The 18,012-nt window shown below is 36.6% G+C and overlaps 1 protein-coding gene across 1 annotated transcript; it reads left to right on the top strand.

Annotated features, from left to right (window-relative positions):
• The first annotated feature begins 44 nt into the window (after nucleotides 1–44).
• On the top strand, nucleotides 45–17,354 carry LOC135156710 (mucin-2-like). Its single transcript, XM_064109709.1, has 12 exons — nucleotides 45–150; nucleotides 1,570–1,722; nucleotides 2,657–9,193; nucleotides 9,528–9,641; nucleotides 10,416–10,543; nucleotides 11,098–11,323; nucleotides 11,988–12,131; nucleotides 12,601–12,627; nucleotides 13,125–13,355; nucleotides 13,854–14,050; nucleotides 15,489–15,596; nucleotides 16,936–17,354. Exons 1-12 carry the CDS (start codon nucleotides 45–47, stop codon nucleotides 16,963–16,965), a joined length of 8,001 nt encoding a protein of 2,666 aa, XP_063965779.1. The 3' UTR covers nucleotides 16,966–17,354.
• The last annotated feature ends 658 nt before the right edge of the window (nucleotides 17,355–18,012 follow it).

The raw sequence follows: 18,012 nt of genomic DNA, 5'->3' as shown, positions 1-18,012 counted from the left end.
ATTCTGAAATAGAAATACCTTAAATTCTTTTTGTCCAATTGATCATGGGCCTGGCAGCCAATGTGCAGCTCCAGATCGACGTTGCTCTATCCCTTAAATCATTGAACGTCAAACAGGGTAGCAGCAACTCCCATCTTTTAACTTCTTTTGGTATGACGCGGCCGGGGTTTGAACCACCGACCCCCCGGTTGTGAGGGGGGTTGTGAGCCAACACACCGAATAATAACGAGGGGTATCGTTTTAAGCGATAGTTTTGAATTTGCAAGGAAATTATTATGGTTTTACGATATATTAAATGACTCTAAACATATTCTAAACATAATTGCTGATTAAATGTCATTCGTCTCGATGAGTCTTCATGGACAATGGATTGTTATTTTGTTTATTAATAATTTTTCAACTTTCAATAATATTAGCCAAATTTGCTTTCCCCAAAATTTTTTAATTATACATTTATGCCGAAATCTAAAATAATATACATAATGTAGCCTGTTTGCCGGGCCGAAAATATAAACAATCAAAAACATCACCACAGTTTCACTGATTTGTTGACGATGTGGTTTTTTAATTGAATTTTATTTATTTCAATTCATATATTCACTTTTTTTACATACAAATATAAAATTTGAATACAAGAAAAATTACATAAATCAATATACAAATTAATCAAGCATACACTTTCAAATTGGAAGTAACAATTCAAACAATATTCAATTAACAAATATTGATAAATCAAAATCTAAAAAAAAGTAATTAAAATATATACATGGTTGTCTATGCATGCTAAATAGAAAGAAATGAAATATTTAAACATATACGGTGGTTTGTAAATTTCATAGTTTTTTTAGTGAACTTTGGAGGCTTATTCATTACTTTATATAAGCTTCATCATATCGGATGAAGGAAAGTAATGTTTGAATCGACATCTGTACTCTGCCACAAAATTGTATTGTGAGATGCTTTAGCAGAAAGAGACTACGACACTTTGGCTTGATTGAAGGACGATTGAAATGTTATTGTAAAAACAGGGTCCTATTGAGATTTTCCAGGCTAAAGGTGAAATCTATTGTGTCCCGTCACAACTGGATGTCTGAGGTATACCTACAAAGCAGATTAAGTTTCCTCCTAACCTAGAAAGATCGAATAGATTTGAGTTATACCTCAGTCAAATTTGCTCTACGGTGGCCATACGGCGAGTAAAAATCAGCCGTTTTAATCTTTTTTTTTGTACCAGAAACAAATGTAGGTGGTTTGAATATAAATGAATAAAACGGCTGTTTTCAACTCGCCATACGGCCGCCGTAGAGTAAATGTGACTGAGTTCCAAATAATGGTAAACTAATTATCAAGTCGATGAAATGATTTTCCATGGTGAATAAATCGACCAGAGGAAAAATAATTAATGGCCCCTTGTACATACATGAGCAGGTAAACATAAACGCACTCCATCTTCATATTTTTAATATTCAGAATGAGTAATTAGGATTTATCTTAAGTGATGAATATGTAAATTTGATTTTGTGAATCACAATATGTCTTCATCAAATGATCATTATTTTATCCTGCCAGCTGGCTGTTCATCTCCGCATCTTGCCACACCATTGGGGAACTACAGTGATGGGGATAATGTAACTTTCTACTGCACAAACCAAACCACACAACCTCCACTAGAAACCGCCACATGCCGCGATGGAACATGGGAACCTTCTTTTGAATGCTTCGGTAGGAATTTCAATTTTTGTATTGCATGTTCATCATCTTTAAGTGCGCTGTAAAAAAAGAACTAATGATAAAACTCGCAAGAGCTTTTCTCATTTTAATTTAGAAATCATTTGAAAGGAAGTGCATGAATCATGTAATAATGAAACAGAAGTGACATTTAAGACTGCAGAGCAGAATGAAAGAGAAAGAGAGAGAGAGAGAGAGAGAGAAGGGGGAGGGGCAAAGAAGGGATAGTTTGTAGGACAAAGAAGTATGATAATAACAGAGATTTGATTTTCAGTCATTTAACAACGGAAATTGCGAATCGGGCTCTGCGTGATTTGAAGTGGCATGGGATTTTATTTTTGCATCGGCATGGGGTCAGGCAAATATGATTAAAAAAAAGACAACCGCTGGATTGTCAATCTGTAAGCAAGGTATAACATCTTCAAGAAAATAACAAACCTGTAAACTCTTTGAAAGTTGTCATTATTATTTCCAACCCAAGGATAATTTAGTATATGCCGCCGCTCAAACCCTATTTTTAATATGGCTGATATTCTGCTGTTGTGATTTGATTAATCATATCCCCTTACAAAAATCAAATATCTTCCGATTCTCCGCGATTCGAATGTACTGTACTTTGCAAAAAAGAAGAAGAAAAAAATAAATCATTTCGGGAGCAAAAGTTTGATAAACCTCACAATCAGATTCAGGATTTGATTTCCTGAATCTCGTACAATTTGGGAAGATGTCATCAATTAAAATTAGAGACGCACCGACAATTATCTTCCATCTCAATAATAAAAATAATTGATTTCATGTTATTAACTGACTTGCCAATGGTAATGTTCATTATTAAACAGGAGCACTGAATCTTTATTGGTATTTATCGTATCCCCGTTTACGTGTACCACGAGTACTGAAACAGTTTATTCATTTGATTTTTTTGCAGAAGAAGAACAAACTGACATTGTCACTGAGTTTGTGAGCATTGTTTCAGATCAAACTAGTCAACCAACCAAAGATTCAGTTCATGGTACCATCGGAGTTATGAAAGCAGAAAGGGGGACAACTATACCAAGTAACACAAAAGGTGAATCAAGTCTAGAAACTGAATTGAATACTGGATTTCAAACATATACTGTAACAGAAGTCCATTCTCAAACGAGACCTTCCACATCACCTACAACTATCGTCACTGATATTGCCAGATCAACTCATATTCAAGAAGTCTTATCGACTGAAATGGACTCGCAACAAATAACCACACGTGAATCATTGGGAATACAAGACACCGCACATCCTACTGACGTTGTCACTAAGTTTGTGAGCATTGTTTCAGATCAAACTAGTCAACCAACCAAAGATTCATCAGTTGATGGTACCATCGGAGATAATATAGGAGAAAGAGGGACAACTATCCAAAGTAAAACAGAAAGCGAATTAAGTCTTGGAACTGATTGGGACACTGAATATCAAACATATACTGTAATGGAAGTCCAATCCCAAACACCATCTTCCACATCACCTACATCAAAAATCATGTCCACTGCAACCGATGGTGATCTGAGGAGCACTGACCAATCCCTAGATCTTTTATCTTCATTTCTAAGAACAGAACAAGCTACTGAGATGCTTAATAGTGAGGATGGTGTAAGAGCTAATGCACAACAGGTAGCGACTGTACCACAAATTACACTTAGATCGGGACCTCATACGACTTTAGCCACCGAAAATTGTACTGGCGTCTCAACCCATATTCTGATGTCGAGCATATCAGATGATTCAAGCTCGGTGGATATTAAAGTGACAGACGTAGAATTTGATGAAAAAACGGCTTTCATTTCTGAATTAACAACGGGAGTTTGGCCGGAACGGTCATCATCTATACCAATTGGATCAATACGAGGGACGACAGATATCGTCACAGAAATTACAAGACGAACTTATATTCAAGAATTCATATCGACTGAAATGGACTCACAACAAATAAATACAGATGAAGCACTGGGAATACAAGACATCACAGTTCCTACTGACGTTGTCACTGAGTTTGTGAGCATTGTTTCAGATCAAACTAGTCAACCGACCGAAGATTCAGTTCATGGTACCATCGGATATATTAAAGCAGAAAGGGGGACAACTATCCATAGTAAAACAGAAAGCAAATTAAGTCTGGGAACTGATTGGGATACTGAATATCAAACATATACTGTAACAGACGTCCAATCTCCAAAGTCATCTTCCACATCACCTAAAACCATTGTCACTGATGTTGCCAGAGCAACTCATATTCAAGAACTCTTATCGACTGAAATGGACTCGCAACAAACAACTACAGATGAGGCATTGGGAATACAAGACATCACTCTTCCTACTGACGTTGTCACTGAGGTTGTGAGCGTTGTTTCAGATCAAACTAGTCAACCAACCAAAGATTCAGTTGATGGTACCATCGGACATAATATAGGGGAAAGGGGGACAACAATTCAAAGTAAAACAGAAAGCAAATTGAGTCTTGGAACTGATTGGGACACTGAATATCAAACATATACTGTAACAGACGTCCAATCTCCAAAGCCATCTTCCACATCACCTAAAACCATTGTCACTGATGTTGCCAGAGCAACTCATATTCAAGAACTCTTATCGACTGAAATGGACTCGCAACAAACAACTACAGATGAGGCATTGGGAATACAAGACATCAATCTTCCTACTGACGTTGTCACTGAGTTTGTGAGCGCTGTTTCAGATCAAACTAGTCAACCAACCAAAGATTCACCAGTTGATGGTACCATCGGACATAATATAGGGGAAAGGGGGACAACAATTCAAAGTAAAACAGAAAGCGAATTGAGTCTTGGAACTAATTGGGACACTGAATATCAAACATATACTGTAACAGACGTCCAATCTCCAAAGCCATCTTCCACATCACCTAAAACCGTTGTCAATGATATTGCCAGACCAACTCATATTCAAGAACTCGTATCGACTGAAATGGACTCACAACAAATAACTACAGATGACGCATTCGGAATAAAAGACATCACACTTCCTACTGACGTTGTCACTGAGTTTGTGAGCATTGTTTTAGATCAAACTAGTCAACCGACCAAAGATTCACCATTTGATGGTACCATCGGAGATAGTATAGCAGAAAAGGGGACAACTATCCATAGTAAAACAGAAAGCGAATTAAGTCTAAGGACTGATTGGGACACTGAATATCAAACATATACTGTAACAGACGTCCAATCTCCAAAGCCATCTTCCACATTACCTAAAACCATTGTCACTGATGTTGCCAGAGCAACTCATATTCAAGAACTCTTATCGACTGAAATGGACTCGCAACAAATAAATACAGATGATGCATTGGGAATACAAGACATCACATTTCCTACTGACGTTGTCACTGAGTTTTTGAGCATTGTTTTAGTTCAAACTAGTCAACCGACTAAAGATTCACCAGTTGATGGTACCATCGGAGATAATATAGGACAAAGTGGGACAACTATCCAAAGTAAAACAGAAAGCGAATTAAGTCTAGGGACTGAATGGGACACTGAATTGCAAACATATAGTGTAACAGACGTCCAATCTCCAAAGCCATCTTCCACATCACCTAAAACCATTGTCACTGATGTTGCCAGAGCAACTCATATTCAAGAACTCTTATCGACTGAAATGGACTCGCAACAAACAACTACAGATGAGGCATTGGGAATACAAGAAATCACTCTTCCTACTGACGTTGTCACTGAGTTTGTGAGCGTTGTTTTAGATCAAACTAGTCAACCAACCAAAGATTCAGTTGATGGTACCATCAGAGATAATATAGGGGAAAGGGGGACAACAATTCAAAGTAAAACAGAAAGCGAATTGAGTCTTGGAACTGATTGGGACACTGAATATCAAACATTTATTGTAACGGAAGTCCAATCCCTTACACCATCTTCCACATTACCTACAACTAAAATTACGTCCACTGCAATCGTTGGTGATCCGAGGAGCACCGACCAATCCCAAGAAGGGACATCCCAATTTCTAAGAACAGAACAAGCTACCACAATAATTCGTAGTGAGGAATATCAAAACACAAAGACAGAGAAAGCAACCACCCAGAAAGATGATACAGTAAGAACAGAAATAGTCACAACCTTTGTAACTGGTTTTTCGACACATATTTTATCTTCCAGTAGATCTGATATCACAATAATAGGTGATATTGTAAAAAACACTGAAGTCGTCGACCCAACAACACCCCTTTCTAAATCACCAACGCAGACTGGGATGGATATGCCTTCCTCTACAATAACCGGAAGAGTACAGGAAGCAACAGATGTTGTCATTGGCTCTGACGGACCAACCTATATATCGACTGAATTAGATATCCAGCAACGAACTACGGATGGATCAATAATAATGCAAGGCACAAAACTTTCTGACATTGTCACAGACTTAATGACTACTAGAATAACTTTTAATGATACGAGACAACAAGTAAAAGAATCCATCGATATGATTACTGTCGGAGTGGAAACGGAAATCCCAACTGAAAGCATTTCAACTGCAATCGACGGATATCCGAAGAGCACTGACCAATCCTCTGATATGAAATCTAGTTTTCTAGGAACAGAAACACCTGTATCAATGCCTACTACTAAGGGAAAACCTGGCGCTAAGACAGAGGGGATATTGACAGAAATCTCCGATACACCAACATTGGAGGGAGATGGAGACTTAACTACTGAAATCATAACAGGTATCTCTACCCAGATCATCATGACACGCGAATCAGATGGCTTAAATCCATGGGATACAACAACGCCTTTGCCCTCCAAATCATCTACAAACACGGGTATTGATTTACCCACATTTAAATTCGAGTCGGTAGTTACGGAAAAGTCAGATATTGTCAGTGACAGTCTCGAAATAACTGAAACGGAAAAAGAAATTTCCCAAGATATGGACTTTGAAAGCACAGCCACATACAAGCCATTTGAGATGACTGATACAACATACTCTACCCTCTCTATCACACACGATTTGGCTTCTATTTTAGAGAGAACAGTAGGACATACCAAGAAACAATATCCTGAACATACCTTCCCAATTGGAACGCCTACCGACAGAAGCGTAACAGAAGACGAGTGGTACACTGAAACCATTACGTACAGTATTGAAGGAAAAGAATCGTCGAGGGACATAGGCCAAACACCAGCTCCAACAGAGACAGACACAACTGTTGTAGCCACTGATAAGCAGTTTATACTCACTGCACATGATGATTCGACGGCTTTAGATAGAAAGGATAGTATCACATTCACGCTAGAGACAGATCAGACTACTTTAACTGGAAAAATCAGAAGTGAAGACGCAGCTGAAGCAACATCATCGATGGCGACAGAAGATGTCACCGTCATTGACTCAATGGATGCAATAACATCTGATGTTTCTGAGTTTTCTGCACTCGTGGATGATGCAACATCTGTGCGAATAGTAACAGATGAAGTCAGAACACCGACTTACAAAGAATACGATGACATAGAAGTGACCTATGAGCAGAAGTCGACTTCCGGAATCACTGAACATCATCCAGAGACCACGGATATTTCCCAAAAGGGAACAGGAACTATTGTTATATCAGAACTTGTGTCTAGCATTTTAAGCGAGGCACCAAGCATTTCGACAAATGCTAGTATGGTAAGTGAACGTATGTTAAAATCAACTCGCCCAACTTACGATGTAACCACTATTTCCGAGGATGACTCTAGAACAGACATTTTACTTACAGAAAGGGGTGATACAGAGCCGATATCAAACGCCTCAACAAATCTTATTGATTCAACAGTCACTATTGAATTTGAAACGGCTATAGTGACCCTAGAAGACCCTGATATGCTACAGAAAGAAATATCAACAACAAGAATGGTTCGTCAGTCAGACAGGGTAACCAAAAAAATTGATAGAATTACGTCTCGGGAAGTAACCGCTAACGACCCTTTTATTGTATCGTCTGAGACAGTAGAAACAACATTTGAATTTGACACGACATTCAAACCTGAATTGGGTAGAACCGATTTCATGACTACCATTGTTTATCCACAAAGTCCCTCTACACTTGCCACAATAGGGAAGGACACACCAGAAACAATGAGTACAGATCAAGCACCCGAAGGTCTTATTTCAGACTTTGCCAGTTCATATAGTACGATGTTTAAAACCAGACCACCGACTTCTGGTGAGAATTTACATTCAACTGCAGAATTTGCAGAAGGAAAAACGACTCCAATGTTTTCTCAAGCGGAAACCGTCGTCATTAAAACCGAGCCCACCGATCCAACACAACGAAGTTCAACAGATCCAGTTACGCCACAGTCTCCAACTATTTTTAGTCCGTCTGTTTCAGATGAATTAATATCTGTTACGTTAGACATAACAGGGCACATCATCGACGATTTAGGTGACGAAATGACTACAGAATCGTGGCATGGCACTGGCATTACTTTAGCGACACACACTGATAATCCATTCTCCACATTGCGAACAACTGAGGAAAAAACAGATGGGAAAACGACTTCAGCACTTTCTGAAGCGGAAACTATCGTCACCAAAACCGAATCCACCGCTCCAACACAAGGAAGTACAGCTGTTTCAGTTACGCCACAGTCACCAACTATTCTTAGTCTGTCTGTTTCAGATGAATTAATATCTGTTAGGCCTACAATAGACACAGCTACAGGGGACATCACATACGATAGTGGCGAGGACATAACTATAGAATCTTGGCATGGCATTGAAATTACCACAGCAGCACCCACGGAGAATCCATTCACCCTAACGGAAGGAAGAGCGATTCCTTCATTTTCTGATGTATCTGATATTATAACCCGTATTGTAAAAGAAGAAATAACAGAAGGGGTGACAACCGTGATTATTTCAACTGAGGATATTATGACAGCTTCTTCAATTAACACAACGCCCACTAATATAATGGCTCCTCTTACTACGACACCAACGAGAGCTGAAATATCTTCATCTCAGGAAACTCCTGTTGTTCACACATCCGAGGTCCGCACCGATAAACCCAGCGGTGACGAGGAGGCAACAAGTACATCCACACCAGAAGCTAGAACATATCCGAATACATTATCCACTGAGGGTATAACTGTTGCCCCAATTACTCAAGAAATACACACCGTGAGTGAAGATACAGTAAAACCTCAAAGAATTACCACAGTCGAAGCAAGCACATATGCATCAACGACTGTAATGTCTACATCCTCCCCGAAATTTCCAGCGACAACAAGACCCGTTTCAACATCACCTGCCTTTGGATTTTATACAACCACACCGTCTGGAAGTACAACGGAAGCAGGCTTCAAAACCACCACGACTGCACCTTCAAGACTACCTTCCACTAGAGATACTTCATTTGCGCCAACTGATCTGAAATCCGATTCACCCACAATTACCAGAAGTAAGTTCTTTTTCTATTTTTTAGTTTCTCGTAGTTTTTTTTTATCATGCACATCTGATACAAAAACAAGATACTGCAGAATTATGATGAAGAATTTTCAAGCATAAACACGTATTTTTTGGATAGATGAAGAATAAGATCGAAGCGATGAAAAATGTAGACATGACTATGGCCACATTGATGATCTCCTTTACTGCTTCTATAGGGTATGAACAGATATGCTCAATTGATATTCAATGCTCAATTTAAGTTTAAATATATGCATTTTCTGTAATTCATAATATTGGTAATATGACATTTTGTAATTAATCGTATAAAATTTGCAATTCTGTAGAATCTTGGTGTGATGTGAAATGCCAAGGAGCGAATGAAATTTGCATATATTCTGATGAAGGCTACTCCTGTAGATGTATTGATGGCCATGAACGGGTGGATGACGTCTGCAGTGGTAAGCGAATATACAGTGCTGTTACCTTTGCTTTGCTTTATGTGTCGTGCTAACTCATGCTGTGCGTAGATTAGTCATGTTAGTGATGGTCATGTAGTCTTTGGGCTTATTTATCTTTTCTGTTAAAACAAAGAAACAACACAAAACAAGAATAGAAATCTTATTAATTTTGGAGACTTCCCAAGTAGTGTAAGCAATACGGTTTTCTCTAGACGCCAGTTTTTAAGAAATCATTATGCGTCCCTATAAGACATAATAGGCTTCTTTGGTACAGTTCAACTATATTTGAATTGTCGTATATGATTACTTTAAATTTGATATAAAATCAAGAGTTTCATAACAAAAAGATTGTATTCTTTTCATTATTGACATAATTTAATGAAGTTTCTCTGTGCTCGATGTTACTGATGAAATCTATTTTGAAAAGAACTAATGACGATCAGGATTTTTGTGTTTTAGAACGCGGCGATTGGTTAATATGTGCTATTTGAAATGGCCAAAATAACATTGATCAAACAAAGTAGTAACATGACAATAGGAGATTTGGAAGAATATGACATATTTGTGAAAAATCTTCTAGTCTTAGGTAATAAAGAAAATATTATAATGAGTGTGTTGTTTTGCAGAAATCGATTTAGAGTGGAAAATATATCTAATGGCAAGACCCGATGAAGAAATTAATGTTTTTTAACCACATTTATCGATAATTTTTCTTTATAACTAAAACAACACAGATTTCGTGTTCATGTTTATTCTTCTATTTCTTACTCTAAGAGGTATACACATTCAAGGCTGACGTTAAGATAGTCTTGATTAAGGGAAGGGAGGCCATATTTACACCAGAACTAACCATCTCATCATCGACTTACTTCAAGGAGCTCGAGACAGAATTTTGTAAAGCGGTATGTAAAGTAACACCTGTATCTTTTCTAGAACCAAAACTAAAGATATGACTCAATGCATACGATTTCATCTGTATCATCTTAATCATACATCCATATCATTTTTGTCATTGCTAAACGAGATCTTTACATATACATTTTATTGACAGGAAATAAGAAACGTCAATCGCTGAAGCTATGGAGATTTTCATATATTGATGTGGTGCGGATAGATTCCTTTAAAAAAAAATTCCCGGGCATATCGAAGAATTTAGTGTAGGCTTATGCCGATGGCATACGTTGTTATTGAACCTTCTTTATTTGTTTAACGCTAGATTTTTTTTCCCCAGGCCTTTTAGCATCCGTACAAACTTTTTAAACATTTTGTCAGGAAATTAGGAAGAGTTCCAAAACAAATTTGTATAGGACTGAGTTCTGAATAACTTACAGTAGTGAGCCAGTTAACGTAATATTTTGTTATATTGTAAGACGAGCAGAATGTAGATAGGCCTGTTGATTAACAAAACAATGTTGGCTTAAACTACTGAATGGTTATGTCTCACTTTTTTTTTCAGATGGAACTTACGTATAAAACATACATTGAATATACATCGTCATTCTACCATTGTGACATCATTAACTTCCGACCCGGAAGTATAATCGTGGAATATATGGTTAGCTTTACGTCACCTTCCGTCAACGAGGCAATGCTTATGAACGAGACATTGGTTTACTTGGTAAATAATAACGGGACATTTCCTCGAGAGATAAGTCTTGCATCATCTATCGTAGAATATGGACGTAAGTTGAGCTTGTTTTACAGTTGATGCTAATGATGGTGAAGGTGTTGCTTTATTTTGTGCTGGTGGTCGCGGTAGAGGGGGTGGAGCTCTGAGGACAATAATTTCCTGAGGGTAGGAGTAGAAGTATTGATAGTAGTAATGGTAATAGTAATAGTAGTGATAGTGTTAGTAGTGATACTGATGAAGAGATTAATAACAATGAAAATGATAGTAATACTAACAATAATAATGATGATAATTATAATATTAATAATTGATAATAATAATGATAATTGATAATGATCAAAATAATAATGATAATACTTGTAATAACAAGGCACGCTTTCTAGATGATACAAACGCAACTATTATTCACCCGGCTTTGGTGCGAACTATCTATTGATTACCGAGTTGGGTGCATTCAATGAAATATTTCCACCAGGTCGGCCTACTTATTCACATCACTTGGATCTAGTGCAGCACATTTATGAGTAAATTCTCACCGAATAGAAACAGAGGAGGGGGGGGGGGGGGATGGTAGAAATGTCAGTCTACCATGAACCCTGCTGTAATACCATAATGACCATATCAAGGCTGCTGCTCCTGCTTCTGCTTATAGTATTTCTATAAAGTTGAACTATTTCAAATAGTTTTTGTATATCTGTTTATATTTTACCATTTAGCCGCCAATGAATGTCTCCTTAACTTATCCGACTGTGATCCAGCAGCCAAATGCATCGATAGAGGATCAGCAAAATTTACCTGTAGATGTTCTTCTGGCTACGATGACCTCTATGAGAAACAGCTTCCGGGTCGCTATTGCAGTGGTATGGATTGTTTTTTTTTCGCAATCAGAAAAATCTCGATTTGTTTAAAGTGTTTTGTCAGAGGTATTTTTTATCGTCAGATACTAAATTCACCGTATCGAATTTGTCGGGTCTAAAGCTATAGATACAATGGTTTGAAAGTATATTATATAAAACCTCCCTCAAGTTTTATCATTTTCGATGAAATTGAATTGGCAAGTTTTCGGAATTCGCCGAAATTGCTTTTGAATACCCGTCATTTCGAGTCTTTCAGCCTATACTTCAAACGGCAGCACTGGAGACAGACAAAAGCTGGTATTCGGACTGTAATATCTAGGTGTTAAGCTGTCTATAAAGTGATTACCATATTTCTTGTATAAACTCACAAATGCTGTGGGGATAATCTAGGCCTTCTGATTCATATTCCATATTGCAATCGCACTTAAAAATATAAATATTACATCATCTTTATCTCCCCTCCATCTTGCAGTTACGCATCTTCCACCATATATGCTTGGTAAGTTGATTAATGCAGAAACTGATTTTTTTTTGCATTGTTTTTATTAATTGAGGTTCCATCAATACATCAGATGCACTTATCGTAGAGAAATATAGAGGGGGGGGGGGGCGTCTTTATTAATGAGGTCACCGCCATTTCCGGAAGCACGTCTCGGGTCCCCATAGTAATCAATATGTCGGTAATAAAAAAAAGAAAAGTTTTACACGAATTTGTCACGTTAATTGTGATGTCGTGCCTTCTCTCAATAATGTTTTCACTTTTCTCATCATATCATGAATGCAAACACTGCAATCCATAGTGTTACGATTTATCAGAACTAAATTTGGACTTTCATTGCCATCCTAGGTAGACCTACCCCCCCCCTCTCTTTAAGGCTTTTGTATTCAGTTATGAGTACATCTTTGTTTGAAAATCCATATTTATTTTATTGTGCAGCGCCAGATCGACTAGGCTCTTTCCCTTTAATCCCTTTATTTGTTCTCTCATTTTCAAAGCAACTTGGGTCAAAGTCGTTATCATCCTTGGAACCATCGTCATCATCATCTTCATCGTTCTCCTCGCCCTATGCACGATGGGGAGAAGGATGAGAGGAAGGCGATCTGAAGATTACACCGCTGGACACTCAGAGGCGGGGTCTACCACGTTGCTAGGATACGGTTATCGCAAGACGAACGACGTGGAAGGTATTTCTTACATTAGTCGTCATAGCACCCTGGAGAAAAGAGGTGGGTCATCATTATGAGAAACACGAACAATAATTTACATTTTACAATCGAATGATCATATAATAAAACAATGTAAATATCATAAAAAAAATGAATGGCTAATGAAGTATATGCATATTATATTGTTCCTATTCATCTTGTTAATCTAATATCTATACAGAAAAAAAAGATAAATAATAAAAGATCTGTTTTGACTAATGGACTTCGAATTACGCATACATAGAAAATGAAGGTAATCGTAAGGTGTGAAGTATGAAAATTACGTCATCTAAACATGTATTTCCTCAAAAGCGAATCCCCTAAAACAAATAGACACCCCAAAACGAAAATGTATGGAAGAAAATGCATGTAGTTATTGATTACAATAAAAAGAAATATTAGCCGATGCAAAATTCCCGTATACGTACTCCAATGGCTGCTGTTACAGATTGATGCAGTATTCAAATTAAATCGTCATCAACTACGTTTCATTATTGGTTACTTTTTATTCGTCTTCAGAAGCATCTTTGGTTGAGGTCCATCATGAAGAAGAAATGACCGAATCTCCTCGATCTCAAACGGACTCTGGGGTCATTCGGACGGGTATCCGGCCGTATGAATGCGAGGAGGTTCTCGTATCGAAGGAGATGGACACAGAATTGCAAGCGAGGATGGACAATATTGGTCGATTTCTGAAACACTCTGCTCCATTGAATGTAAGTTCAATATGTTCATGGAAATTATTTATATCCTAAGATTTTCCCTTGTGTTATTTCTTCTCTCTTTTTTTTCCAAATTGATTGTGAATGGTCATGCATTTCTGTGAAAAATAAACATTGAAGTCTTTAAAGGACAAGTCCACCCCAACAAAAAGTTGATTTGCATAAAAAGAGAAAAATCCAACAAGCATAACACTGAAAATTTCATGAAAATCGGATGTAAAATAAGAAAGTGATGACATTTTAAAGTTTCGCTTAATATCACAAAAGAGTTACATGCACATCCTGGCTGGTATGCAAATGAGGAGACAATGACGCCATCCACTCACTATTTCTTTTGTATTTTATTATATGAAATATGAAATATTCTAATTTTCTCCTCATTGTCAAGTGATACAACGATTAATTCCTACCTGAACATGTGGAATAAGCATTGTTTAATACTATATGTTTCAGTCAAGTTGGTTCTTATTGTCAAAGCTATAAAAAATGAAATATAAACAATAAAAAAACAAAAGATATAGGCATAGTGAGTGATGGACATCATCGACTGACTCACCTAGTTGTGCATATCGCTGTTTTGTGAAAAATAAGCGAAACTATAAAATGTCATAACTTTCTTATTTTACATCCGATTTTGATGAGATTTTCAGCACTATGCTAGTTTGAATTTCTCTTTTTATTCAAGTCAACGTTTTTCTGGGGTGGACTTGACCTTGACTTGGACTTGTACGGGTTTTTCAAACCTTTTTGACATGTTTTACTTTGTATGTTTTACTTGTCTAAATAAATACAAATACAAAACTTAAATGAAATGTTCGCATGATCATTATTGGTATTGACATTACATAAGGCCCTTAAGTTTAATCTTTGCATGACCATATTTTTCCATACATTTAGTCAATCTCCGCCTCTTCTTTAAATCTATTTCATTTATTTGTTAATTTATCTTTTTCATTCCTTTATTCATCAAATTTTTCAAATTTATTTACATTCTAGTTTGACTAATCAAATTTTTTCATAATCCATTATTAAATATTAATAATTACTTTAACAGTCCCTTGTATATATTTCCAGCACGATGGTTCGTCATTTTAATCGGAAAGAACATCAAACAAGCATGTGTTTATATCTCCTTTCATAAAACGGGTTCAAGCTTAAGAGCATTCACCAATGATAAAAAGGAAGACTTGCATGGAGCGCTGAGGAAAACAGAAATAATTACTGAATGAGCACGAAGATACCCTTTGAATGATTTTCTCGTAATTTTAGAGTGCGTCTTCTTATCTAGTATCTTCCGTTTTGATTGTGGTTGTATCATTTGTCGGCATTCGAACTATTTCTCAAAGAATAATGAAATGCGATATAGTAACGAATAAATATGCTTTGTCCATATCGTATCTATGTTAAATATTACAATTTTCATCCATTTTAGGATTCACTTGGCGCCAGAATTGATTATTCGCTAATGTATATTCCCGAAGCTCCGACGATTCCCTTAAACCAAAGAAGGCGATCTGCAGAACAGCCAACAGAAGAATTTGTAAGTTAATTCGAAATTTTAATGCAAAAATGGGAGAATAGGTTTCATATAAGTTTTATGGACTGGTCCGTTACACGGTTTACGGCGTGTTATTGATTCCAAAAGATTCTAAATTCCGGAGGTTCGAATACTTTGAACTGTTGAAGGTTCGATAATCCGACGGTTTGATATTCCGAAAATGAAATAAGGTTTCGTTTTTCGAAGGTTCCTACGTCCAATAGGCCTACAGAAATACACATATTTTGTGTTTGGGGAACATTTTATCGATTTAAAAATATATATATTTTTTGTTGTTAGATCTGACAACTTTTCTTGGTTTTGATTGGCTGAGAAGCACTGTTACTATTAGAACTATCAGATAAGACAGAACTTGCGAGATAAAAATTCTGACATGCTCTTTCATGAATTTCAAAATTAATGCTCCCCAGATAGACCGCAAGGAAGTAAAGCTCGTGTAGTTCATTAAATGTTTTGTACTAACGGTTTCGAATCACGTTTAATTTTAAGAATATACTGAGCCTTCAGAAAATAAGAAAAAAAAATTCATTGCATTTTCGGATTAAAAACTTCTCGAAATAACAGTCCTCATTTTACTTCCGGATTACCGAACCTTTGAAATGCCACAAATGCTCGGATTAATGAAGAACCCCTTTCATATTTGAAAAAAAATCTTGCTATCAAGGATGTTTTTTTTTTAAGGTATCATCTTGGGAGTTTTCAATTAGCAGGTTTTAACCAAATACGGAAGCTGAACAATATCATTAAGGACAAGTAATTATTTGCGACAATAACTAGCTAGTCTTTTTAGCATCATTGCCATTCACAATTACTATTTAATATTTGACGTTTTTGTACACTTATCCAAAGATGGCGCCAGTGTATTTGGTTAGGGGATTGCGAAGAAACCCTAATGCCACGCCATTTTGTCCCGTCTCATATAGAATAACGGATAATGAATCTACACGACTAAGACCTCTTTTTTAATTGTCATCCATCATGTTTTTAATAAACCTTGAATTGAATTGTGTCTCATTTTTTTATCACTACTTGAAAACCTAAAGGGGTTGTTGCCTCTACCCCTCTGTAGCGCTTACCTTGCAATATTACATGCAGCCAGCGATAATTCATTAAATGATGTGCACCACAAAGCTCTTAATTTCATTTGCTGGAGTCGAAAGTTAGTTATGGTCACACGAAACCTGTACACATGCCTCTTAATGAGTCGAAAAAAGAGAAAATGTTAATAAATTGTTAGTGTTATGGATCCGTAAAAGGACATCATCTGTGTGGTCTGTTCTCTTTAGTTTTTGTATTTTTGTTGTTATTTTCTACTACTCAGCTGGACTCATTACCGCAGACGTATCTTTGAAGGGGACACGATTCACCCAGTGAATGTACCCAGGATACCGCTTGTGGAATAACGGATTAAAATTTCGTTGCAATCTGAAAGTATTTCACCCAGATCATGTTACCGGATCATACGGCATGTTACAGCGTCGGATGTTCGTACGCCAATAAGGAGATTTCGCATTTACTACGGAGACACTCTCTACAACCCATCGATTCCTTTGACAATGCACTTTAAATTACAATGGAAAGCTGACAGGCTTTTGTCGAAAGTTGGTAGATAGGGGCAGCAGATCATCCGAAGATTCGCACCAGACCAAAAATTGCAAATATTTCGTCCAAAGTCAAGAGATTTCGATGCACTGGTCCACCAACTTTCGACAAAAACCTCTCAGCGCTCCATTGTGATTTGAATTTATTAACAAACTTCATTCATATGGCATGAATATTTTGTTTTAACATATATACAATGATAACATAAACAAAAACATTCATAACTGTACATGTATGTCGTATAAATCAGTAATACATCAATACATATATTTCCAATTATTATAAAGATATACATCTATATATACAAAGAGAAATGACGAATTGAAATTTAACATAAAGAAGGTGTAGCATAATGCAATATACATAAGTTATCTAATTATCGAATACAAATCAGGAAGTAAATAAATGTATAACGCTAAAGATATATCTTTGGTAATGGTGGCTTTGGTGGATTTTAGATATTTTGAATGAAATTTAAAAAGAAAAAATGTAATTGACGTTAAAACTCACCCTCTTATTTATAATCGCTTTGAAGAACTTACACAAATTATCAATTATGTTTTCATTATCAAGTTTCATTATGAATATAAATTTGTCTTCATCGTTCTTAAACTGTTTATACATTTCAGCTATTTTGTCAAAAAACACCACCCTTTCAGTTGTGTGTACATTACATTCTATTATCGTGTGATACTCATCCCCAACCCTTCCTGAATTACAATTATTGCACGTTCTTTAATGTGAGGGTATTTTATCTGGACGTTGATTTGCATTTTAAAACGAATATGTGCGTTGT

The sequence above is a fragment of the Lytechinus pictus genome, chromosome 14, assembly GCF_037042905.1.
Source record: "Lytechinus pictus isolate F3 Inbred chromosome 14, Lp3.0, whole genome shotgun sequence".
NCBI classification, from domain to species: Eukaryota; Metazoa; Echinodermata; class Echinoidea; order Temnopleuroida; family Toxopneustidae; genus Lytechinus; species Lytechinus pictus.
The sequence above is the reverse complement of the archived record's forward strand: the minus strand, read 5'-3'. Positions and strand labels throughout refer to the sequence as shown.